At 39.3% G+C, this 27,352-nt stretch overlaps 1 protein-coding gene and 1 non-coding gene across 35 annotated transcripts in view; one reads left to right on the top strand and one right to left on the bottom strand.

Annotated features, from left to right (window-relative positions):
• EIF4G3 (eukaryotic translation initiation factor 4 gamma 3) overlaps window positions 1-27,352 on the bottom strand; it is a 365,343-nt gene that overhangs the window by 22,995 nt on the left and 314,996 nt on the right. For all 34 annotated transcript variants that reach the window (XM_063702106.1, XM_031011513.3, XM_055386789.2 and 31 more), the window contains 7 exons: window positions 26,588-26,720; window positions 23,635-23,729; window positions 21,205-21,298; window positions 19,789-19,906; window positions 17,485-17,705; window positions 15,643-15,758; window positions 7,104-7,276 (listed from right to left, as the gene is read on the bottom strand). In XM_063702106.1, the coding sequence (XP_063558176.1) occupies window positions 7,104-7,276; window positions 15,643-15,758; window positions 17,485-17,705; window positions 19,789-19,906; window positions 21,205-21,298; window positions 23,635-23,729; window positions 26,588-26,720 (950 nt within the window). The remainder of the gene's footprint in view (window positions 1-7,103; window positions 7,277-15,642; window positions 15,759-17,484; window positions 17,706-19,788; window positions 19,907-21,204; window positions 21,299-23,634; window positions 23,730-26,587; window positions 26,721-27,352) is intronic.
• Window positions 7,490-7,551, top strand: LOC115932291 (U7 small nuclear RNA). Its single transcript, XR_004068584.1, has one exon. It is a non-coding gene; the product is annotated as a U7 small nuclear RNA (small nuclear RNA).

Below are 27,352 nucleotides of genomic sequence, written 5' to 3'. Positions count from 1 at the left end.
CTTTTCTTTGGGTGGAAGGAAAAAACCACAGCCATTGGACTGAACTTTGGTAAGGTCTACATAGATGAGACTGCAGATATCCCTCCGCCCATTTCAACTACAAAAGCTCCACTTCATTTTATTTACTGGGTTTTTGTATAAAATTTTAATTGAAGAAAGGGATACATGATTAAAAGAAAAATATTTAAAAATTTTAATGCAGTAAAGTTCTGATAAGAAATCTTTCAAAAAAGCAAAATAATGCTACCACAATTGAAAGTGGTATTGTCAAAAATAACCAGAAAACAAATTACAAAATGGCAGTAGCAAGTCCTTATCTATCAATAATTATGTCACATGTAAATGGATTAAATTTTCCAATCAAAAGACGGAGTGGCTAAATAGATTAAAAAATAAGATCCAGCCAGGTGCAATGGCTCATGCCTGTAATCCCAACACTTGAAGAGGTCAAGGCAGGAGGATCAATTGAGCCTAGTTGTTGGAGACCAGCCTGGGCATTGTAGGGAGAATCTGTCTCTATAAAAAAATAAAAAATATTAGCCAGGCATCATGATGCATGGCTGTGGTCCCAACTACCCAGGAGGATTGCTTGAGTCCAGAAGGTAGAGGTTGCAGTGAGCCTTGATTGCGCCACTGCACTCCAGCCTGGGTGAGAGAGTGTGACTCTCTCACAAAATCTAAAAAATAAATAAATGAAAAATGAGATCCAACCATATGCTGCTTATAAGAGATTCACTTTACTAGTAAGGACATTCATAGACTGAAAAGGAAGAGAAGAAAAAAGATATTTCATGAAAATAGAAATCAAAAGAGGGCAGGGGTAGCTATACTTATACGAGACAAAAAGGACATTAAGTCAAAAACTATAAAAAGAGACAAAGCTCATTATGTAATGATAAAGGAATCAATTTACTAAGAGGATATAACAGTTACAAATACATATGCACCTCAAATTGGAGTACCTAAAAACATAGAGCAATTAATTATCTGAAGGGAAAGACAGACTACAATACAGCAAGAGCAGGGGACCTCAATACCCTTCTTTAAACAATGAACAACTCATCTAGACAGAAAATCAGTAAGGAAACATTGGGCTTGAATTATACTTTAAACCAAACAAAAATATACAGAACATTCTATTAAACAGCAGCAGAATACATATTCTTCTAAAGTGCAAATAAAACATTCTCCCCAATAGATCATATGTTAGACCACAAAACAAGACTTAACAAATTTAAGAGGACTGAAATCATGTCAAGTATCTTTTTGGATCACAATGCAATAAAACTTGAACTCAGTAACAGGAGAAATCTTGGAAAATATCCAAATATGTGAATATTAAACAACATCTGCCTAAACAACCAATAGGTCACAGAAGAAATTAGAAAGGAATTTTTAAAAAATATCTTGAGACAAATGAAAATGGAAACACAACATACCAACACTTATAGAATGCAGCAAAAGTGCTCCTAAGAGGGAAATGTATAGCAATGAGCATCTATATCAAAAAAGAAAAAAGATCTCAAACAATATACCATTCATTACACATCAAGGAACTAGAAAAAGAAGAACAAACTAAGCCCAAAATTAGCACAGGGAAGGAAATAACAAACATCTAAACAGAAATAAACGAAATAGACACTTAAAAAATGAAAGAAAAAAAATCAATGATACTCGGAGTTGTATTTTTGGAAAAATGAAGAAAATCAAGAAACCCTTATCTAGACTAGGAGAAAAGACAGAAGACTCAAAATAAGAAATGAAAGAGGAGATATTACAACCGATACCACAGAAATACAAAGGATCATAAGAAACTACTATGAACAATAAATGGATAATCTAGAAAAAAACAGATAAACTCATAGATACATACAACAAATCAAGACTGAATCATGGCCAGGTGCACTGCCTTAAACCTGTAATCCCAGCACTTTGAGAGGCCAAGGCGGAAGGATCATTTGAGTCTAGGAGTGCAAGACCAGCCTGGGCAACATAGTGAGACACCATCTCTACAAAAAATAAAAAATCAGCTGAGCACAGTGGCGTGCACCTACTGTCCCAGCTACTTGAGAGGTTGAGATGGGAGGATCACTTGAGCCCAGGAGGTTGAGGTTGCAGTGAGCCACGATGAAGCCACTGCACTCCAACCTGGGTGACAGAGCAAGACCCTATCTCAGAGAGAGAAAAAAAAAAGCCCAGGACTAGATGGCTTCACTGCTGAATTCTACCAAACACTTGAAGAAGAACAAATTCTTCTCAAATTCTTCCAAAAAATTGAAGTGGAGAAAATACTTCCCAAGTCATTTTACAAGGTCAGTATGGCAATCCTCCTACCTCAGCTTCCTGAGTAGCTGCAGCTATAGGCACCCACCACCATGCCCAGAGAGTTTTTGTATTTTTTGGTAGAGATAGGGTTTCACCATGTTGCCCAGGCTAGTCTCAAACTCCTAGGCTCAAGCAATTTGCCCACTTTGGCCTCCCAAAGTGTTTTTTATTTTTAAAGATAGGATCTCACTCTGTTGCCCAGGCTGGGGTGCAGTGATGCTCTCGCAGTTCACTATAGCTTGAACTCCTGGGCTCAAGCAATCTTCCTGCCTCAGCCTCCCAAGTAGCTGTAATTATTGGCACGTGCCACCATGAACAGCCAATTTTTTTGTTAATTTTTTTTAGAGATGGGGTCTTGCTATGTTGCCCAGGCTGGTCTTGAACTCCTGGCCTTAAGCCATCCTCCCATCTTAGCCTCCCTGGTAGCTGAGATTACAGGAACGAATCACTGTGTCTGGCCTACATAGGGTCTTTTACCAATGTAGAATTGCCATAAGCAGTAATAAAGGTTCCAGAAAAGTAGTCAAGGAAGAGATAAGAATTTCCTAACGAACACCTCCCAAAGTGAAATATTAATGTATCAATCTTCCTCTAGGGTACATATTTTGTGTCTATTGTCCACTCTAATTTTTACAACCTTGGTCTTCATTTGTTTATTATACTTTCAAAGTCATTCCAATTCTGTGACTAATAGCAAACTGCACTCAACTATATTTACTAGACAGTTTTTAAAAAGAAGTTTTCTGAAATCATGATATAAAAAGACTATCAACACACTGTTTGAAGTGCATGTACCTATACAATAATGCTTCTACCTATCTACCTACCAACCTAACTAGGGTGATAAAGTATTTAGATTCAAGTCCTGAAAATATCAGGACGATGGCTTGATGTTTTCTTTGCGGAGATATGTTTCACATACAGCAACTATTATGCTCACAGTTGATATAACATCTTGTAAGGAAAATTCCAAAGGACCTAAAAGCTATATTCATAAAGCCTATTTGAAACTTTTGTCTATTTTACTACTTTGCAGCAGTGCATACTCTAAAGAGCTATAGGGAGAAATGGCAGATTAGTAGCTACCTCACCAGGGACCAGTACACCTGGAGGCTTTCTGCTTTTTTTTTTTTTTTTTTTTTTTTGAGAAGGAGTCTCACTCTGTTGCCAGGCTGGAGTGCCATGGCACAATCTCAGCTCACTGCAACCTCTGACTCCCTGGTTCAAGCAATTCTCCTGTCTCAGCCTCCCGAGCAGCTGGGATTACAGGCATGCGCCACCATGCCCAGCTAATTTTTGTATTTTTAGCAGAGACGGGGTTTCACCATGTTAGCCAGGATGGTCTCGATCTCCTGACCTCCTGATCCGCCTGCCTCGGCCTCCCAAAGTGCTGGGATTACAGGCGTGAGCCACCGCACCTGGCTGGCTTTCTGCTTTCTAACCTTCCCAGAGTTATCATTGGCTTGGCGAGCTAGGCAGAAACTGCTTCCCCAACTGTTCAGAGGTTGACATCTAAGCAGTAGCAGCACCCAAAACAGCTGATCTCAGAGGCTCTTCCACAATACTATGGAAGGACAATACTATCTTTGTAGGTTAAGAATAAAGAAGCAAAAGACAGGGTATCTTCATGGCTCCAATGAAATGGCCTCTCTAGACAGTATGAACCATTTATAACTCAGGCTTTAGAAGGGATTGTGAAATTCTGATCTGCTTGCAAGAAAGCTCTTGGTGGACACTGACATGAAGCAATCCCTACATTTCCCTCTTAGAAAAAGGTGGCACTAAATTGTCAGGCCTCTCCATTTAGAATAAAATAGTACAACTTTTACATGTCTTGGTCTAAGGTCCAAGACTGGTTAGGTCTAAGCATCGAAGGTTAGGCCTGGAGTCACTGCACTGCCTCTAGCTGCAGACGGAAGCAGGTATGGTGAAACATGAAGTAATTGCTGAGACACAGAAGTGTTAACCTCATTTTATGTCTAAATAAAAGGTAGTAGTGTGGTAATTATTGCCGGCAACAGCAATTCTAACACCAACAACAAAACTGTAGCCACCATGTCTGGTTATGATATTTTTTCTTCAGAGAATCCCACAAAGGGAGAAATGCAAATGTCTGAGATATCCGAGAGACTAAGTTAGTATCTCACAGGTTCAATTATAGCCAATAAAGGTAGACTATGCTTCTGGGCATCTTTATAGATATGAATCAACTTCCGAGTATAGTTTGAAGAGACAGAAAATGGTAAATGATAATTTACCATTATCATTTCCAGAATTTTCTGAGGAATGTAGCATAATATCTGGGTAATAAGTAACTATTTATAAATGGATATCCTCGTCACTCCAACAGTATTATTTCTAGGAAATTATTTTCAAGTTTCAAGTCTGCTGGGAGGACCATATTCAATCTGATTGTGAGGGTGTACACACCTTTATTTGCTCTTACCATTTGCACTGGCTAGTTACTGGACTGAATTGGAGGCTTCTCTTTTAAAACTGGGAAACCATCCTGGCCTTAAAAACCAATAACCACAGCAACTTTTGCCAAAGTGTCTTACTAACTGGTTCAAATGGCCTTAATTCAGAGCAATCTAGCTTATTGCTGAAAGAAAACTTTTTTTTTTCCCCAGACGTGGTCTCATTCTGTCACCTAGGCTGGAGTGCAGTGGTGTGATCATGGCTTACTGCAGTCTGGACCTCCTAGGTGCAATCCTTCTGCCTCAACCTCCCAAGTAGCTGGGACTATAGGTGCACACCACCCTGCCTAGCTAATTTTTTATTTTTAGTATAGATGGAGTTTCACCATGCTGCCCAGGCTGGTCTTAAACTCCTGGGCTCAAGTGATCTTCCTGCCTCAGTCTTCCAAAGTGCTAGCATTACAGGTGTGAGCCACCATGCCCAGCCTGAAAGAAAACTTCTTTTTTGAGAGGGAGTCTTGCTCTGTCGCCCAGAATGGAGTGCAGTGGCGCAATTTCAGCTCACTGCAACCTCCACCTCCCTGGTTCAAGAGATTCTCTTGCCTCGGTCTCCAGGTAGCTGGGATTACAGGTGCGTGCCACCACGCCCGGCTAATTTTTTGTATTTTTAGTAGAGGCGGGGTTTCACCATGTTAGCCAGGATGGTCTCGATCTCCTGACCTTGTGATCCACCCGCCTCGGCCTCCCAAAGTGCTGGGATTACAGGTGTGAGCTACGGTGCCCAGCCTAATTTTCATATTTTTAGTAGAGACGGGGTTTCACCACATTGGTCAGGCTGGTCTCGAACTCCTGACCTCGTGATCTGCCCACCTCAGCCTCCCAAAATACTGGGATTACAGGTGTGAGTCACCACGCCTGGCAAGAAAACTTTTTAATGGTCCTAGGGGCAAGTATAAATTTTCTAGGACCTAGAAGACAACGCCGTCATTGCTTGCAAAGTCAAATGAATAAATTCAACAATGACTTTTTTGTTTTTTTGAGACTGAGACAGGCGGAGTGCAGTGGTGCAACCTTGGCTCACTGCAACCTCTGCCTCCCGGGTTCAAGCGATTCTTATGCCTCAGCCTCGCAAGTAGCTGGGATTGCAGGCTCACGCCACCACGTTGGGCTAATTTTTGTATTTTTAGTAGATGTTGGCATGTTGGCCGTGGCTGGTTTCAGACTCCTGATCTCAAGTGATCCACCCGCCTCAGCCTCCCAAAGTGCTGGGATTACAGGTGTGAGCCACTGCACCTGGCCAACAATGACATTTAATGGTTACCTTATTCTAAAAGGATTGCCATATGTGAAATGACTACGGAAAAATAAACAGTCGCATTTAATCATATGTGCATTTAATTTATGAGAACACGAGCTTGGCAAAAAAAAAAAAAAAGAGGAAAATTACAAGTAGTACAGAATTCTTACTGCCATTTGATTCAATAAGCATATGTCCAGGTGAGGATGAGATGGCAGATATAAATCCAATGTCCAGACCTTAGGAGATCCTAGTTGCTATTCCCTTAGAGAGTGGGCATCGGTCAGTGCTGGGTGTGACTCTGTGTTTATATTCGATACAACATGGCTCCTAAAACAAAATTTTTTACCAATGCAATTTTCACTTTAAACATTGGTTATACAACCTATGCCTGGGTAAGATTTTGTGGTTGAACCACAAGGAACCTGATCCATGTACTTGTGATGATGGTATATCACAAATATACCAGAACCTGATCAAATGAGGATTCACCACCAGTGACAGGCAGATAGGCAGACCTTATCAAACCATCCATTGACAAGAATCATAATGAAACCAACCCGAAATAGACTAAATCATTAAGAACACCAAGTTACATAACCTTCTCCATGAGGCTAGAGTGGGCACACAAGTGCTTCCTAGCCACAATAACCATGGTTTATTGAAAGAATATGGTTTTTAAATTTAAGACAATTTTTCAGAATTGTTCTCACAAAGAAAAGCTTTTTTCCTCAAAGAACATTTGGGGATCACATGTAAATGGGCTGCTAAAGGCCTCAGAGTTTCCCTGAGGCTAAGGGGTCTCTGTTACCTTACTTACATCATGATAGAGATCTAACAATAATATTCAGAAAACCAAAAGATAACCTTTATGCCCTAGCACAATCTATAAAATGCCATCATACCAACATATCAATATATTAATTGCATCATATCAACATATTACAGTGGATACAATTTTCATCTATGGAAAAAACTAAATACTTAAAGAGGTAAGTACTTTGAAAATTAACTGGTACCCAAGAGCCTAGTAACTGAATACCACTCTTGAAGAGGATACTGACCCTTTGAAAAAGTCCTGTTTGCTGAGTTTTTCTGACTGGACCAGCTGATAGAGTAGTTGGCCCATGTGATCCCTGGTGATCTGGCTCCTTTCCAGGGTGGACTCCACTCCCACTCTCACAAAAACATGTAGTAGGCCCTGGGCATTCAGCTCTTCCACACACTGCATGGCTTCCTGTTCCAACAGCAAAGAAAGGTTTACTCCAAAATCTGAATAGTGTTACCAGAATGTTAAGATAACTTTAAAATCTTTTAACTTACAACAGAATCAGTAGAAAGCTCCATGAACAGGACAGTTTTCATATATAAGTTTATATTTGTTTAACATAATATATAGCTCAGTAAATTGCAGGCTGATATGGGCAATATTAAAAGTCATACAAAAAAAGAGCATTACAGCCCTTTTCAAATTTATCTAGTAGGTTTTCCAGTTTTTACCAGAGAACTGTTTTTATAAATAAAAAAAAAATTTTAAATGATGCATCTTTACAAAGCTAACATGTTTAACAATTTTATTAAACATCACTCAAAGGGTGAGTCAAATGTATTTTTCTACATAATATTTACTTATTTTATGATCACTGATTTAAAAAATTGAAAATGTTATATTATGAAATAGAAATTTAATGTCATGATTCAAAAGTCTTAATGTGTCAACAGAGGTTACTGTGTCTGTATAGGTTAATATTTGCACAATCTTCAATGAAAAAGGTCTTCCTTCATATGAAAGTTAAATTTAAGTGATATGGTTAGGTTAAGCATTAAAATTCTTTTAGTAAGTTCTTGTGGTATGCTTCTTAATTTGTGCTTGTTAACTGGTGTTTACTATAGAGTATCCAGCCAAGTCAATATCTTTGGTCTGAAGGGTAAAAGTCGGTCAGCCAGAGTTGCTGATACACCAATAAAGCAGTGTATCTCTCTGTTCTCAGCTACTGGAAATTAGTCTGGTGCCCTGAATTCACAATCTTTTGGTTCAACCTTTGAAGCAAAGTAGCTCTTCCAAGGGGGAGGATGTAGGTAGGAAGGGGGAGGATGTAGGCAGGAAGGGTGATGAACTGATGCAGAAGGGAGAAGGCTCATCTAGGTGTCTCACCACTGCCGCTTTTTCCTCCCTGCTCCTTTATTTAATACCTCCCTCACATTAACTTTTTATCTAACAAAATTTCAAGCCTACAGAAAAATTAAAGAGTCATACAATATACAACTACATATCTTCACTTTGATTTAGATTCATCAATTGTTGTTTTCTTTCTGAATGTCCAAGAAATTTACTATAATGTCAATAAAAATATTTGTTATATAGTACATATTCAAATTTCCACAACTGTCTGTGAATGTCTAATACAGCTTTTTGTTGTTGCTGAGTCCAGTTGAGAACCCGACTTTACATGTTATGTTGTTCAGATTCCTTTAATCTAAAATCGTCCTTTCTCTTTTTTGTCTTTTCATGACATTGCCATTTTTGAAACATTCAAGACAATTATCATGTAAAATGGTTTCTTTTTTCTTTTGAGACAGAGTTTCACTCTTGTCGCCCAGGCTGGAGTGCAATGACGTAATCTTGGCTCACTGAAACCTTTGCCTCCCAGGTTCAAGAGATTCTCCTGCCTCAGTCTCCCAAGTAGCTGGGATTATAGGCATGAGCCACTACTCCTGGCTGATTTTGTATTTTTAGTAGAGACAAGGTTTCTTCATGTTGGCCAGGCAGGTTTCAAACTCCTGACCTCAGGTAATCGCCTGCCTCAGCCTCCCAAAATGCTGGGATTATAGGCGTGAGCCACTACGCCCGGCTGTAAAATGTTTCTTATATATGCTTTTAACCAACTAATTCCCTTTTGTTTCTGGCCACATCTGTACCTCACAGACAGTCTTTTAGTTTGTTAAATAAATTACCACTCATCCTTCTTATTTCCAACTTCCAGAACGTTGCTTCTGTCTATTTCCTGGTCTCTTCATCCTTGTGGGTCTTTTAGTTTTTTTTTTTTTTAAAGAGATAAGGTCTCACTTAGTTACCCAGGCTAGAGTGTAGTGGCATGATTATAGATCACTGCTGCTTCAAATTCCCAGGCTCAGGCAATCCTCCTGCCTCAGCCTCCCAAGTAGCTGGGACCACAGGCATGCCACCATGCCCGGCTAATTTTTAAAATTTTTTTTGTAAAGATGGATATCTTGCCCAGGCTGGTCTCAAATTCCTGGGCTCAAGTGATCCTCTAGCCTTAGCCTCCAAAAGTGCTGGGATTACAGGTGTGAGCCACCATACCTGGCCCCTTGTGGGTTTTTTAACCTTATTTTAAGCCAATCAACATCATTGTTATGCCTTTTCAAGAGGACTTGTAAATGAATGCAAATATTCAATCCTCAGGCTGGAAGCGGTGGCTCACACCTGTAATCCCAGCATGTTGGGAGGCCAAGGCGGGCAGATCATTTGAGGTTTAGCAGTATGAGACCAGCCTGGCCAAGAAGGTGAAACCCCGTGTCTACCAAAAATACAAAAATTAGCTGTGTGTAATGGCACACGCCTGTAATCCCAGCCACTCGGGAGGCTGAGACAGGAAAATCGCTTGAACCCGGGAGGCAGAGGTTGCAGTGAGCTGTAATCACCCCACTGCACTCCAGCCTGGGCGACAGGGTGAGACTCTGTCTCCAAAAAATAAATAAATAAATAAATAAATAAATAAATATCATTCCTCAGTATTTAAATGGAAGTGATTAAATGTCTTCTAATGGGAATTCATTCACTGTGTTTGCATAAAGGGTCAATTAGCTATATCATGATATATATTTTTTAAACTTTTAAGATCGGGGTACATGTGCAGGATGTGCAGCTTTGCTACATAGGTAAATGTGTGTCATGGGGGTTTGCTGTATGGATTATTTCATCACCCAGATACTAAGCCTAGTATCCATTAGTTATTTTTCCTGATCCTGTCTCTCTCCTTCCACTTTCTGTCCTCCAGTAGGCCCCAGTGTGCATTTTTCTCCTCTATGTGTCCATGTGTTCTCATCATTTAGTTTCCACTTATAAGTGAGAACATGAAGTATTTGCTTTTCTGTTCCTGCATTAGTTTGCTAAGGATAATGGCCTCCAGCTCTATCCATGTCCCTGCAAAGGAAAGGATCTTGGTCCTTTGTATAGCTGTATAATATTTCATGGTGTCTATGTACCGCATTTTCTTTATCCACTCTATCGTTGATGGGCATTTAGGTTGATTGCATGTTTTTGCTATTGTGAATAGTGCTACAATGAACATACGTGTGCATGTGTCTTTATAAGAGAACAATTTATATTCCTTTGGGTATATACACAGTAATGGGATTACTGGGTCAAATGGTATTTCTGTCTCTAGGTCTCTCAGGAATCGCCACACTGTCTTCCACAATGGTTGAACTAATTTAGTCTCCAACAGTGTAAAAGTGTTCCTTTTTCTCCACAACCTCACCAACACCTATTATTTTTTGACTTTTTAGTAATAGTCATTCTGACTGGTATTAGATGGTATCTCATTGTGGTTTTGATTTGTATTTCTCTAATAATCAGTGATATTGAGCTTTTTTATCTTGTGATTGTTGGCCACATGTATGTCTTCCTTTGAGTACTGTCTGTTCATGTCCTTTGTCTACTTTTTAGTGTGTTTTTTTTTTTCTTGTAAATTTGTTTAAGCTCCTTATAGATGCTGCACATAAGACCTTTGTCGGGGGCCGGGCATGGTGGCTTACACCTGTAATCCCAGTATTTGGGATGTGCATCACCTGAGGTTAGCAGTTTGAGATCAACCTGGCCAACGTGGCGAAACCCCATCTCTACTAAAAATACAAAAAATTAGCTGGGTGTCGTGGCGGGCGCCTGTAATCCCAGCTACTCAGGAGGCTGAGGCAGGAGAATCGCTTGAACCTGGGAGGCAGAGGTTGCAGTGAGCCAAGATTGCGCCACTGCACTCCAGCCTGGGCGACAAGAGCAACACTCCGTCTCAAAAAACAAACAAAAAAAGACAACAACAAAAAAAACCTTTGTCGGATGTGTATATTGCAAACATTTCCTCCTATTCTGTAAGTTGTCTGTTTATTCTGTTGATTGATAGTTTATTTTGCTGTGCAGAAGCTCTATAGTTTAATTAGATCCCATTTGTCAATTTTTGCTTTCGTTGCACTGTTTTTGGCATCTTCATCATGAAATCTTTGCCTGTGCCTATGTCCTGAATGGTACTGTGTAAGTTTTCTTCTTCATAGTTTTGAGTTTTACATTTTAATCCATCTTTAGTTGATTTTTGTATATGGTACAAAGAAAGGCTCCAGTTTCAATTTTCCGCATATGACTAGCCAGGTATCCCAATACCATTTATTAAAAAGGGAATCCTTTCCCCATTGCTTGTTTTTGTCAGGTTTGTTGAAGATAAGATAATTGTAGGTGTGTAGTCTTATTTCTGGGTTCTCTATTCTGTTCCACTGGTCTATGTGTCTGTTCTTGTACCATACCACGTTGTTTTGGTTACTGTAGCCCTGTAATACATACAGTTTGAAGTAGGCTGGGCGCGGTGGCTCACGCCTGTAATCCCAGCACTTTGGGAGGCCAAGGAGGGCAGATCACGAGGTCAGGAGATCAAGACCATCCTAGCTAATACCATGAAACCCTGTTTCTACTAAAAGTACAAAAAATTAGCCGGGCATGGTGGCGGGTGCCTGTAGTCCGAGCTACTTGGGAGGCTGAGGCAGGAGAATGGTGTGAACCCAGGAGGCGGAGCTTGCAGTGAGCCGAGATCGTGTACTGCACTCCAGCCTGGGCAACAGTGCAAGACTCCATCTCAAGAAAAAAATAAATAAATAAATAAAAAACAAACAAAAATATATATATATAGTTTGAAGTAGGGCAGTGTGATGCCTCCAGTTTTGTTCTTTTTGCTTACGACTACCTTGGCTATTTGGGCTCCTTTTTTTGGTTCCATATGAATTTTTAAATACTTTTTTCTAGTTCTTTGTAGAATGTCAGTGGGAGTTTAATGGGAATAGCACTGAATCTATAAATTGCTTTGGGCCGTATAGCCATTTTCATGACAGTGATTCTTCCTATCCATGAGCATGGGATGTTTTTCCAGTTGTTTGGGTCATCTCTGATTTCTTTGAATAGTGGTTTGTAGTTCTCCTTGTAGCGATCCTTCACTTCCCTTGTTAGCTGTATTCCTAGGTATTTTATTCTTTTCGTGGCAATTGTGAATGGGAGTTCACTGCAGATTTGGCTTTCAGCTTGACTGATGCTAGTGATTTTTGCACTTTGATTTTGTATCCTGAGTCTTTGCTGAAGTTGCTTATCAGCTTAATAAGCTTTTGGGCTGAGATGATGGGGTTTTCTAGATACAGGTTCATGTCATCTGCAAACAGGGAGAGTTTGACTTCCTCTCTTCCTATCTGAATATGCTTTATTTCTTTCTCTAGCCTGATTACCCTGGCCAGTACTATGTTGAATAGGAGTGGTGACAGAGGGCATTCTTGTCTTGTGCTGGTTTTCAAGGGTAATACTTCCAGCTATATCATGATACTCACAGTGTCATAGCAGTTCATAACCTTGCCCTTCCATCTGGTTTTCTCATGGTTTGCTTCTTTTTGTCTTTGAGCTTTTAGTTGAAATGATACTTCCTGTCTTCCCTGACTCCATCAAATCACATAATTTTAGTTTTTGGCACTGAAAACATGTTTTTGGTAGCTACTGTTTATTTATTAATTTACTACCTATCTTTAGGGCCAGACTTGTCTGTATCTCCCCACTGGAATGTAAGCTCCATGGAAGCAGATTTTGTTGTTCACTACAAATATGGTATACCCAGTCATAACCCCTAAAATGTGGCTAGCACACTTAGGTATTCAATAAATAAATAGCATAGAGGCTAAAACATGCACGGTGGAGTCAGACAGAGGTACGTTTGAACCCTGGCTCTGCCACTTACTACTTTAGAGTTTAGGAGTTTAACTTAATCTCTTGGGCTTAACTTTTTAGAGTTACCGTGAGGAATGTATATAAAATATAGATATAAGAACTTGGCACAGTGCCAGGCACAAAATAAACCCTCAATAAATATTAATTTGAATTACTGTTAAAAACAATAGCACCTAATAGGAAGATATTTGGAAAAAATATTTTTAAGATCAGCTCTTTAAGTCTTTAGCCTGACACACTAATACCCTAAAGGTAATGAGATAAAGCATTTTCTCCTCTGAAGCTAGAAACTTAGCTTTGAATCCTCAATCTGGCACTTATTAGCAGTTAAGATTTTGAACAAGCTGCTTTACATCTTTGCACCTCAGTTTCCTTATCTGAAAAATGGGTATGATAATAACATCAACTTCAGGAGAATGTTACGAGGACAATACAAACTAATACATACCAAATATGTACAACAGCACCCAACGCAGAGTAAGTCCTCAGTAAATGCCCAATGTTAATACCTGTTTTAACCATATTGCAGGCACAGTTGCTTTGTACACTGCACAATGAAATTCTAAAGATACAACGATTCTGCCCCTTCTGTACTGCAAGCCTGGCCCAGGGCTCATGATTCTCCAAAGAGTCCTCTTATTGTACTCTTTAGGTGTTACTAAGGTCTTTTTCTCCCTATACCTCCAGTTCATCACAGGATCATATTTTTCCCCTTTTAAAGGGTTATTCATTTACTTTGTACATCCTACAAATTACATCTGAAGCCAATCTCCACTGTTTTCTTCCTTACTGTCTTGGCGTTTCATCTTTCTTGGCCATTCTAATTTTTTTGCAATTCATTCACATTTCCCTACTTCCGTGCAAGAAAAACGCTATGCTGCCAATTTATAAGACTACCCCTAATTTTCCAGGAAGCTAACTGATGAATCACAGTACATCAGGTTTATTCTTTGGCTATTTCCCGTGAATGTTCATTTACTTTGGTACATTTCGAACAGTTTCTGCAAAGCACTCACCTCCACCTCACTCATCATCAAAAACTTCCTTCTACTTCTTCTGAATTTTGAAGAATTTCAGAGGCTTGAAGGCTTTAGAAGATTGAACTATAGATAACCAAGGTGATTTTTATATATGGAAAGCAGATGATGATTACACTGTTAAGAAAACAAGTAATATTTTCTTTTTTTTTTTTTTTGAGACAGTCTCACTCTGTCACCCAGGATGGAATGCAGTGGGATGATCTCGGCTCACTGCAACCTCTGCCTCCCAGGCTTCAAGTGATCCTCCCATCTCAGCCTCCTGAGTAGCTGGGACTACAGATGCGTGCCACCACACCCGGCTAATTTTTGTATTTTTTGTAGAGACGGGGCTTTATCATGTTGCCCAGGCTGGTCTCAAACTCTTGAGCTTAAGTGATCCTCCTGCCTCAGCTCCCAAGGTGCTGGGATTACAGGCATGAGTCACTGCACCCGGCCAAGAAAACAAATAATCTTCAAAGAATGTTTAATAATATAGTGCCAAAGCAGCAAAAGTAGTTAATATATCTGACAAATATTTTAACAGATAAGACTGTTTTAACAGATTAGCCTTTCCTGACTTCACATCACTTAATTAGATCCCATTAATGGATTTCTCCTAAGACCTATAGGTCTACTAGCATTTATCATAACTATAGTTAAGTAATTGCTAGTGGAGTTATTTGTTTATGGTTTGTCTCTGCCACTAGACTATAGGGTTCACGAGGTCAGGTAGAAATGTCTTATTCACTACTATCTCAAAATGAAGATTAAAGAGAAGGTAAGGGTTAAAGGGCAAATTCAAGGCCTTGTCTTGAAATCTCTGGCTTAGGCTGTCTGACCTGGCACATTGCTTGTTTCTTTATGCCTCAGTTTTATGAAATAAAGAAAAAGTAATGCTGGCCACATTTCAAGATTAATATGAGAATGATAACAGAATGATTACAAAGACCATGACAGGCCGGGTGTGGTGGCTCACGCCTGTAATCCCAGCACTTTGGGAGTCCGAGGTGGGTGCTCATTTGAGGTCAGGAGTTCGAGACGAGCCTGGCCAAAATGGTGAAACCCCGCCTCTACTAAAAATACAAAAATTAGCTCAGCATGGTGACGGGCACCTGTAGTCCCAGCTACTTGGGAGGCTGAGGTAGGAGAATTGCTTGAACTTGGGAGGCGGAGGTTGCAGTGAGCCGAGATCGTGCCACTGCACTCCAGCCTGGGCAACACAGCAAGACTCTGTCTCAAAAAAAAAAAAAAAAAAAAGACCATGACAGCTATATACAGGGTGCCAGAAATGCTTCATAATGATAATGTGTTGTTTTTGTTCCTTAACATAGAAATCAATTTGGTTTTCCCTTAGTGGGGATGGATTGGTACTCATACTCTCTGCCCACCACTCTATGTTGTAAATTATAGTATCAAATTAAAAGAGAGTACTTGGCAGAAATGCATCAGCGTTAAGCAAACTGAATTGTGTAGGACTTGGATTACTCAACCCTAAGTCTTATCAGTTCACAATGACACCTGATTTAGACCAGAACCAAGTTATTATATACTATTAAAGGACTTTCTGTGTGTGTGTGTTTTTTTAATCTCATTTACCTTAAAATCATTAATGTGTAGAAATTCATCAATGATAGATTTGGACTTCCTCTCCAGTTCCTCTTCTGATAATGCAGCCTTGTCATGAGCTGACACTGCTGAAATTTCTGGTTTTGCTATTAGTGAGGCCCCCCAAAAAAAGTAAAAATAATAAAAATTACTATTAAAATAGTGAGATTATGGTTGACAATATTATGTGCTATTACATTATTTTAATAGCTACAAGACATTTAATAGATAAAAACAATACAGAAACCTTTTGTTTTAGAATAGATTTGCACGAAGTAACTTTATAATCTACAATAACAATGAACAAGATTTAGGAACATGATAAACTTTCTTAATTAAAGCTTTTTTGTTCCTTTCTGTATTATGATTGCTCCCCATTGCTTCGAAGATGAAGAGTACATGAGGTCTTCACAATCCTGCACAGGTCAGGGCCCTGCTCGCCACTAAGCTTGAGCCACACTGATCTTGGGCAGCTGCTTGAACAAACCGTGGCTATTCCTACTACAGCTTTGCTCACAGTAATCCTGTCTGGAGTGCTCTTTCCTTCTGTTTCACACCCATCCTTGCCTACGAACCTGTTTCATTCCTACTGGTCCTTCGGATGAAGGAAACCTCCCCTTGCCCCTATTCTACATAGCTCCTTGGTACCAGATAGTTCTAAGTATTCTCTTAGAACTAAATTCCTTCCTTCATAGCACCTTTCTCAGTTTGTGTCTTTCGTGGAATTACTAAAAAAGGTCTTTCTGACTCAGCAGACTGAAGGCTGAGAACAGGGATCAAGGGCCTCACACTCACTGTGCATCTGGTAAGTGTACAAATGAACCAGACATAAAAACACATAGGGCAGCTGTGCTACATTATTCATTACATCCAAGATATTTTATGTCCTATCCTGTTATATTTCAAAAGTATCTAGCACAGATTTTAAAAAAGCCATATATCCCTAAAGCTGTATTATCTAAAGTTACACCAATTGGGAGAAGACACTTCAATTTGTCTCTGAGATCCATTTAGGGACTACAGTTAAGAGAAACAATTTAAATAGTGAAACAAATTAGAAAGCTATATAAATACTAAAAAACTAAAACTGGTATTACTTCACGACTAATATTTAAAAGAGGCTGAAAATAATCTTCAATTTAAACTGTTTTCCTTTGCTATATTCGTCATCACAACACTTAATACTTTTTGAAAACCTTGTATTTATCACGTAATGTTCTAAGTGTTTACGTGTATTAACTTCTTATTTAATTTTCATAATATCCTGAAAAGGTAGGTACAACTTATCCCCATTTAACAGATAAGAAAACTGAAACACAGGTTAAATACATGAAGCAATTTTTAGAGCATTATCTGAGCAAGTCCTCTAAGTATATACATGCCAAATGCATACAAAAACAACAGGTTACCACAGAAGATGAAGTCAACTAAAGATAACCTAATACCTTCTCTTTGGTTTGTCTTGCAGTGGCTCAATGAGAATTTTCACACATTTGAGGAGCTCTACACAGCATACACAATCTAACAGCAACGTCAAGTGTGGGATGTTACAGGGACTTGTAAGAAATTCAGATTGCTTAAAATACAGCAGGAGGACCTCCTCACCATAACATTTAATAGAGAAAAGAGAAAATTTACAAACTGTTCAGCTAAGGCATACCTAGGGAATGAGAACTGTTATAAAACTATGAAGTACCCTTTTTAACTCTTCAGATGCTGGTATGTGTTGCTATTATGTGTTAATTCTAAAATCTACTCAGGCACAGTCTCTTTTTTATTTTTCCTTCCAAATTTAAAACCCAAATCTGCATCTGTTTAAGCCAAGTCTCTCACCTGACTCCCTTGTTTTATTTCGCTCGGCCTCAGTGCTGTTCCTCTCCACATCCACACCTCCTGTGAGCTGCTTCACGGTCTCCAGCATCTCTCTGCGCTGCTCTTCTTGAGACTGATTGTCTAGCAGGTCTTTACTGCTGCCACCCCTCATGAAAGTATTTGGCCGAGCTGTTGCAGATGGAAGGGGCTTGTCATTCTTCTCCCTGCCCATACTTCCACGACTTAAAAGACAAAACAACACTTTTCAAAGGAAAGACAAGCCCATGTCCCCCACATATTCAAATTATAAAATAACACTAAGACTTTCTGAAAGTATACAGAATTTTTCACAGATAACATTAGATGTGTGAGGCACCAATTATATTTCAAAGTTTATTCAACAAACGAGTAAAAGAGTGCTTTAAAGGGAATATTTATTAAGATGTTTTAACTTTTTTCTCTGAAGGGATACTATTTAACACTTTAACATGTCAGTGGTGGCCGGGCATGGTGGCTCACACCTGTAATCCCAGCACTTTGGGAGGCCGAGCAGGGCAGATTACTTGAGGTCAGGAGTTCAAGACCAGCCTGGCCAACATGGTGAAACTGTGTTTATACTAAAAATACAAAAATTAGCCGGGTTTGGTGGCGGGCGCCTGTAATCCCAGCTACTTGGGAGGCTGAGGCATGAGACTGGCCTGAAACTGCGAGGAGGAAGTAGCAGCGAGCCAAGATTGCGCCACTGCACTCTAGCCTGGGCGACAGTGAGACTCTGTCTCAAAAAAAGTCAGAGATAATTTTGGTAATTTCTTTTTCTTTTCTTTTTTGAGATGGAGTTTTACTCTTGTTGCCCAGGCTGGAGTGCAATGGCGTAATCTCGGCTCACTGCAACCTCCGCCTACGGGTTCAAGTGATTCTCTTGCCTCAACCTCCTGAGTAGCTGGGATTACAGACAGGGTTTCTCCATGTTGGTCAGGCTGGTCTCGAACTCCCGACCTCAGGTGATCTGCCCACCTCGGCCTCCCAAACTGCTGGGATTACAGGCGTAAGCCACAGTGCCCGGCCTTAATTCTGGCAATTTCTTGTTTTAGTTTTAAAAAATCTTTCAGGAATAAAGAAGACAATGATAAAGTATGAGTTACATAAATGAAAGGGAAACAAATATTATAAGAACATGGTATCACTATCTTAGAAATTATACAATGATACCTTTTTATTTAGAATCTTCAAACATATAGAAAATATTTGAGAATCAAGAAGAAGCTGTCTTGGATTAGCTAACGCTATATATTTTATTCCTTTTAAGAGAGACTCTCCATATTTCCTGATTTCGTCTTCTTTTAGACAATTCTAACCAGCTGAGTAAACAGTTCGTTGGCCCGTGGCGGACCAGAAGCAGCAAATTAAAAGGGAAAAGGAGAGACTCGGGCAGGAAAATGGTCTAACTATTGTGAAAGAACATACACAAGTGCTTAGGAAGCAGAACCATTAGGGGACATTTATGACAGGGCAAAGCGCCACAAGTGATACTCAATGACAACCTGAATCATCATGAAAAGCTGGCTTGTGCTAACTATACTTTGTTTCAATAGAAGTCAAGGGATTAAGAACACAGTTTACAAAGTCTACCTAATCAAACTTATTACAATAATAATAATAAAAAGCCTGATGGGAGGATCGCTTGAGACCAGGAGTTCAATGCCAGCCTGGGCAACACAGCAAGATGCCATCTCTAAAAAATAATAATTAAAAAAAAAAAAGTTTTAGAGCTTAAAGAAACTTCAATTCTGAAAGTGCTTATGTAAAAAATATTATTTTTTGTGACTGCACTACAGGGTGCCCATTCATTTTATGTAAACCAGCCAACAGGATACTTGACTGTATCAACCCTAGAAAAGCAAAAGCAGAAAGACAGTGAAATATGGAGACTAGCAAAATCTGAAGGACAACCTCAAATATAACATGAAGAGTGTGACAGAGAAATGTATGGGTGGATTGTCATGTTCTTTAATTCCCATGGTTGAGAATGCTAGGTGCTTCTAGAACATCTGGAGGATTAGCTTGCGGAGCCCCTAGACATGCCTCCAGGGCTGTTTGGGTGGGCCTAGCTTTCTTAAGAATCCCTTCCCTCCCATCCCATCCCAAATCCACCACCCAATTATGTTCCTATCTTAGAAATTATAGTGTGTGAAGATTAAAGAAATCAACTTTAGGAATAAAAGGAATGCATCCATAAGGATTACTATCAAAACCCATGTTCCTATCTTGCCACACATACTGGCAAGCAGGCCAGCCTTGAGTAGACATAAAAAGCAGGGTTCTCACCTAGTTAAGGTCCTTCGGGAATCAAACTCTACAGGCGTGGATGGCGTGGACCCTGAGGGTGCTGGAGGTTGCAGGGCAGAGAATCTGTTTAAACTGGAAGCACTTGACCGTAAGGCATCTACACATGTCGAGGATTTAGAAAAAAATACAAATCACGTGACTAAAATGCAAATAATCAGTTATCTGCATCCCTAGGTGAGGCCTGAGACCAGGCATTCCTAACAAGCTTAGGTGATGCCCATCTCCTGGTCCCTCTACCATATTCTGAGAAGCAAAGTGTTAGAGGGAATTTGCACATAATAGAGTTTAGAAGTCTTTATTTATTTCAACCATTGGTTCCTTCAAAAACATAGTAAACAGGGGTGGGAGTGGCATATAGGAGGAGGAAGGCAAGCGAAAACCGAACAAAACTTTAACAAAGCTAACCAGCACAAATGCTGCAATCTCATTTGTGCACAAACATGCATGTGGGTTTTACTGAATAATGACATTTTTTAAAATTTAAATAAAAAAAGGTTGAAATTACTTAGTAGAAGGGACATATGGGAAGTAGGTTAACATTGAATTTTTTGTTCTTTCCATTGGGCTTCCTCAGCTAGTAAGATGTGGTTGTGAGATCCAAACATCTTTGGTCCTGAGGTCAAATCTCTCAAAATCTGATTTTCGAAAAAGATTTTGAACAATGTTTCTTTATTCTTTTACAACTCCCTAAAATTATAGTAAATGCTCTGCATATTAAGATTCTTTTATCAGCATAATGAGTTTCCCTTTTAATTTAGGGTCCCAGTAATTTCTCTGGCTATATTAAATTTGTGAACAACAACAAAAAGGGAACCTAAAAAATTAAGGTCTTAGTGGCTGAGTGTGGCTCATAACTGTAATCCCAGCACGCAGGAGGCCAAGGTGGGAGGATCACTGCAGCCCAGGAGTGCAAGACTAGCCTAGGCAACACAGTGAGACTCCATCTCTACAAAAAAAAAAAAAAATCAGCCAGGTGTGATGGCGTGCACCTGTAGTCCCAGCTACTCAGGAGACTGAGGCAGGAAGATTGCTTGAACCTAGGTGGCTGAGGCTGTGGTGAGTTGTGATCACGCCACTACACTCCAGCCTGGGTGACAGAGCGGGATTCCATCTCAAAAATAAATAAATAAATAAATAAATAAATAAATAAATAAATAAATAAAGGTCTTAATTAAATAGTCTAAATGAATGAATTGAAATTTAAAAAATACTTAAAATTATTTAAGGATCCTGAGAAAGGATCTATGTTGAAAGGAAAGGGCTACCAATAAAATTTTAGGCATGATTAGTCTACACATCTTTCCCAAAAACCATCATTCGATGACTATGGGAATGCGCTGTAAGACAAATGCTAACAAGCCACAGCCAGGTTTGAGAAGGGACACACACACTTACCAGTCTCACTTGCCTTTGCTCCACCACTGCTGCCTTTTCCCCAGCTGCCTAGCTGTGCTTTAGGTACCAGCTGAATTTTTTCATCAATTGTAGGCTATAACATAAGGGACCACAAGTCAATTATAGGAAATATTCTAGAAGAATAGTTTTTCTTTTATTTTTTTTCTTCTTCAGTGAAGTAGAACCAATTTTAGCAACAAAAATTTGTTTGGAATGCCAATTTAATAGAAACAGAAATTGGAGCTGTTCTCATTAAACTGGGATCCATGTGGCCCCTGAAGCACTTCCTTGGACTCCAGTTTCCACAAAAAACTGTTTGGTCTAGAGAATGCATCCAGGTCCTCCTGTTTAAGATGGTTTATGAATTTGCTAACTGTAATAAGCAGTTTCTAATCATTCTTCTTCTACAATACCCATTAATTTTAAAAATAAAAAATACAAATACTACAAAATTAATTCATTAGTGTCTTTACATGACTGTCAGAAAATAGATCAACAGACACAAAAATTTCATGTTGGCTAGAGATAGACAGTGGGATGTGAGTATTCAATAAAGAATAAGAAGAAAGAGATTGGAATGTTAGGCAGGGAGCACAGGAAGTTAAGGTGCCTGATATCTCATGTTTAATCTTCCAAGCACAACTTTACTACAAGTGAAATAAAATTACGCTGTAATGCATATTATTATAAAATACATATAACATAAAAGCTGTAATGTAGCGCTTTGTAAAAAAGGTATTTCTATGGTCTGACAGCTCATAATATATATGTTGCTATGCTACGTAATATGCTTTCACACAAACCTCTCCCAATTAACAATAAATATGTGTAATGGTTTTGTTCTAGGATACCCATGTATAGTACCTCCAGTATAACTATCTGAATACACAAAGTTTATTAACAATTTACGTACTTAAAAATATTAAGGTAGTAATGTTGGAGGTTTGATACCAGCACTGTTTTTATAGTATCCAAGCACGGAAAGCATAATATTTAAAAATACAAATGTTGTTATTAAATACTGACACATTTTTCAAAATGCTGGAGGACTTCTTTAAACATAAACTTTTGGTTAAAACTGTCTCTAGATGGAAATGGAGATGGGTAAGACTCAAATTGTATTCAGCAATGGAATTCCTGCTCTGAGATATAAACAACTAGAAGAAAGTACCAGAATCTTGGAGAAAAGGATCCTAGCTAACTACATTATTAAGAGAGATTCAGAAGGAGAATTTTCTATCATGAAGCAAAGCTTTGACAAAACTGTGAAGATGCAAATGACATAGCCCATTTTATTCCAATTTTCATAAAGACTTTTCTTAATACTTCTTGTCAGTTATCTTCTTTCATGTAGTATTTTCACATTAGTTTTGATTGTCTTCAGTATTTTGATAGCAGGGTGCCAATTTTCAGAACTATGGGAAGTATAAGGATCAAACTAGACTTGCAAATGATTTGGAAAACCCACTGGACTTTAGAAGTTTCCACTCTCATCATATTTAATTCTGCTTTCTCTACATTCTCCAAAGTTCTTCATCCTACTTACAACGATCAACTTTTACTGCTGAAAATATCTGCTACAGAAAGTTTTTTCCTCTTACTGCCCACAGACTCTCAAAAGAGAGGAAAGCAGACAGAGTCTATTAAATCCTTATTACAGAATGATTTCTAGTAGGCCCTCTGTGGTTTCCTTTAGGCCTTGGATAAGGCAAATCTTTCATGGTTAGGTTTAAACAGGTGATTGCTTTTTTCCCCAGAGCTACGGATACATTGTGTAAAAGCCTGCAATTGACTTAGGCTTCTAAAATATCTTTGTTATTACCTCTTGTATATTAAGCATCTTATGTCTAAGAAGTAACCTAGTCTTTTCCTCTTTAGTAAACCCTTATAGAAGTAGAAATGAGGCAGGGCGCGGTGGCTCACGCCTGTAATCCCAGCACTTTGGGAGGCCGAGGTGGGTGGATCACAAGGTCAGGAGATCGAGACCATCCTGGCTAACACGGTGAAACCCCGTCTCTACTAAAAAATACAAAAAATTAGCTGGGCGTGGTGGCGGGCACCTGTAGTCCCAGCTACTTGGGAGGCTGAGGCAGGAGAATGGTGTGAACTCGGGAGGTGGAGCTTGCAGTGAGCCAAGATCGTGCCACTGCACTCCAGCCTGGGTGACAGAGCGAGCCTCCATCTCAAGAAAAAAAAAAAAGAAAAAAGAAAATGTAGAAACGAGTTTGTAGAATACATTGATCAATAGTAACTTGAAGAAAAACGCATTAAAAAATAACCACCCCATGGATTTGCAACATTGCTGTTTTACTTTAATAAGTACTTTTGAGACTCACGTTTTGCAACTATTGTAAATTGTGTGTGTGTTTTTTTTTTAATATCAAAGGCATCAAAGGAGAGCGTAAATTGTACTTTAAATGTCAGACTCACCTTAGTGATTTTTAGGAATTTTGAGGGGTCCAGTACCCGACTGTTCTTGGCCCCTTGTACAGTGTTCCACCCACCTTCGTCCACTCTCTGGACACCTGCAGGGAGAACAGAGTGTGAGTCTCTCATCTGTCTCAAGTCAGTTTTACACTGAAAGATTGAGCAATATTTTCATCAAAACCAAGGAGAAAGGCAACAGAAGATGTTAAAGCATTGATGACAATATCTTTAATCCCATGGCAGGAAAATATAAGCAGAAGCACCCTGTATCAGCAGAAGCACTGCTTATTTTGGATCACCCATGAAACATTACTGACCTAGAAACAAACAACTGACACAAATGAATATCTGGTGCTGGAGAAGGCAGGGCTAAATCCAGTATTCACAGAATTAATGACTAGAACGCTTTAGGAGAAGTCAGATGGAAATTATTTATTCTAAAGTATATTGTATTTAATGGGGTCAAATGACAGAAGTATGCTTTATTTCCCAAATCTGCTTCTCCAACATTTCAGCTGCTCAGGTGGAAAACCTTCACTCCTCTTTCACACTTCACATCCAATTTTTGTCAGTAAACCTTGCCAGTTAAACCTATGCAATACATTCAGAATCTACTACCAACATTAGCAGTTTTGTTTAAGCCACCAACACCCCTTTCCTAGATTACTGTAGAGACGTGTTTTGGCCTTCCTGCTTCTACCTTCAGCTGTGCTCATCATGGCAGCCAGTGTGATCCTAGTAAAGTACAAAATTCGTCACTTTTTTGTTCAAAACACTTCTGATATCTTTCTGTCTCATTCAGAGAAAAAGAGAAGATTCCTTACAAATGGCCTCTAAATAATCTGGCTCCTGCTGCCTCTAAGTCCCCATCTTCTACCACTCTCCCCGTCAGGCCCTTCTTAGGTTCAGCTGCACTGGCCCCCTTGCTATTCCTTGAAAATGCTGCTTCAGGGTCTTTGTACTTACTACTCCCTTTGCCTAAAAGCCTCTTTCCCCAGATTTCCACATGATTTAACACCCTCACTTGCTTCAGGTCTTTGCTCAAACAATACCAACTTTTATAGTTTCCCCAGTTTTCCTGTTTAAAACTGCACCCTACTCACCAAGATTTGCACTCCCTAGTCCCTTCTCCCTTCTTTTTCTACAAATTTATTTGACAAATGATATATTTTATTTAAGTATTTATTATTTATTGTCTCCTCTCTCCCCTCTACCATAAGATGTAAGCCGCATGATGGAAGGGACTTTGAGTGCCTTGTTAAGTGACAGACAATAAATACTTGCTGAATGAGGGCCGTGTGCGGTGGCTCACGCCTGTAATCCCAGCACTTTGGGAGGCCAAGGCGGGTGGATCACAAGGTCAGGAGTTCAACACCAGCCTGGCCAAGATGGTGAAACCCCGTCTCTACTAAAAATACAAAAAAATTAGCCGGGCGTGGTGGTGGGCGCCTGTAATCCCAGCCACTCAGGAGGTTGAGGCAGAGAACTGCTTGAATCCGGGAGGCGGAGGTTGCAGTGAGCCGAGATCGCGCTATTGCACTCCAGCCTCGGCGACAGAGCGAGACTCATCTCAAAAAAAAATACTTGCTGAATGAATTAATAAATTGAAAGATCACCGAACTGTCTATCCAAAAGCTTTTCTGGTCCTAACATACGTCTTGATTTTCTCCGTGCTATCTGATATTACTGATCATAAACAGACTTGCTTCTTCCTTGTCTCTATGACACTTGTATCTTAGTCCTTTCTCTCCATTTGTCTGGCACTTTTCCAAGAGTTCTTTTCTTCCTGTAGTCATATGTGAATATCCTCCATGAATTAGGCTTTGGTATCTTCTCCTTTTCCCTCTCAATCTGGTTCAATAATAAATAAAAGTTATTACCCAAAAGGCACTGCACTAGGTACTAGAGCGAGGAAGGCAAGTGTGGTGTCTCAAGAAAACTTAAAAGTAAACTTTCTTCCCTGCAGAATTCATCTCTCCTAACAACTTCACTATGAGCTCTACTGTGTCTGTGACAATAACTAATGGTTACTGAGTATTTACTATCAGCCAGAAAATTATCATTTCCCTCTGAAAAAGGTTTTCTTTTCCAACGTTCCTAAACTTAGTAAATGGACTATTATCTCAAGTTTAAAATGCCTTCTACTTCATCTTTCACTTTTTTTACATGTCTCTATTTTTGTTTTGTTTTGTTTTGAGATGTAGTCTCACTCTGCTCCCCAGGCTGGAGTGCAGTGGTGCCATCGCGGCTCACCGCAACCTCCACCTCCCAGGTTCAAGTGATTCTTCTGCCTCAACCTCCTGAATAGCTGGGACTACAGGCACACATCATTATGTCCAGCAAATTTTTTAGTAGAGACGGGGTTTCATCATGTTGGTCAGGCTGGTCTCAAACTCATGACCTCAATTGATCCACCCACCTCAGCCTCCCGAAGTGCTGGGATTACAGGCATGAGCCACTGCGTCCAGCCTGCTACACAGTGCCCCTTTCTTAAATAAAGTTTTCTTTCAGCTGTCTCTCTTCTTTTTCTCTAAATTTTAACAGTTAATGGAGAACACATTTCATAATTGATACTATCTTCCATTTGCTTAACAAATGTTCCTCTTTTGCTTGTCAAAAGTTTTACCTTACCAGATAAACTGTACACTTTGAGAGGGAAGTAACTACATTTTCCACTTCCTTTTCTAGTCTCACCAATTCTGAGTATATAGAAGATGCTCAATAAAGTCTTATGGCTTACTGGCTTTTAAGTAGTGAAAGAAATCATGCTCTGTTCCTGCATTCTCTACTTTTACTCAGTAACTTTACTCTTCAGGTGAAACTGCTTCACTTAACAATCACCACTCTATTCTTTGGGCTGTTCTTTCTGATCTCATTTTATACCTAAATACATAATTCTTAATATGTATTCCTGAAACTTCCAAGTTCTCTAAACCCTGGTGGATTCCGGCCTCACCTGGTCTTCTCTTCTCTTTGGTCATGAGTTGCTGGACCTTCCTTTGCTCTTCTTGTTCTTCTATTTTAGCCTCTTTGTGAATCTGTTCGATAGTTTTAGGCCCTTGATCTGCTCTTCGAGATACCCAATTGCACTATAAAAGCAGAAAATAAGGTTATCTGCCAGATAAACTGAACATTTTTTAAAATTTAAAAATTAGTAATGTTTACTACTGGAAAAGTACAAAATACCTACAAAAGCTGTATTATGGCAGTTTCTCATGTATCTTATAGATGACACTATGAGCAGTTTAGGATTAGAGCTAAAGGATTAAAATCTTCTCAATCAAAACTGGCCAATTGTATACTACATATTCCAATAGCCAATGGATACAAAGAACAGGGTAAAAGACTGGCCCAAATTTATTACTATATTTTTAAGCATGGCATATATTTCTCTGTGGACTAAATGGATTTTATCTGTATCAGTATTTTGTACATTTGAAAGGAGGAGAGAAAAATAAAAATGATGAGGATTCCTTGGCCTTGCCTCAATCTGTGGGATTACTACTCAGATCATATCACATTCCATAGGGGTTCTAAGTCAAGGATGACTCATGCTTTTATTTCTCCAATATCATGGTTCTGATATTCTACACAAAGGTCCATACCACTCTGCCCTTTGGTTATCCCCTGTATTAAGGACAAAATAAGTTGTCACTTTATAATTATACTTCTCCTTTCTCTTTCTAGCAACAGTCCCAACATCTGATACAAGTATAAGTGG

Source organism: Gorilla gorilla, chromosome 1 (assembly GCF_029281585.2).
Source record: "Gorilla gorilla gorilla isolate KB3781 chromosome 1, NHGRI_mGorGor1-v2.1_pri, whole genome shotgun sequence".
In the NCBI taxonomy this organism is placed as follows: domain Eukaryota; kingdom Metazoa; phylum Chordata; class Mammalia; order Primates; family Hominidae; genus Gorilla; species Gorilla gorilla.
The sequence above is the reverse complement of the archived record's forward strand: the minus strand, read 5'-3'. Positions and strand labels throughout refer to the sequence as shown.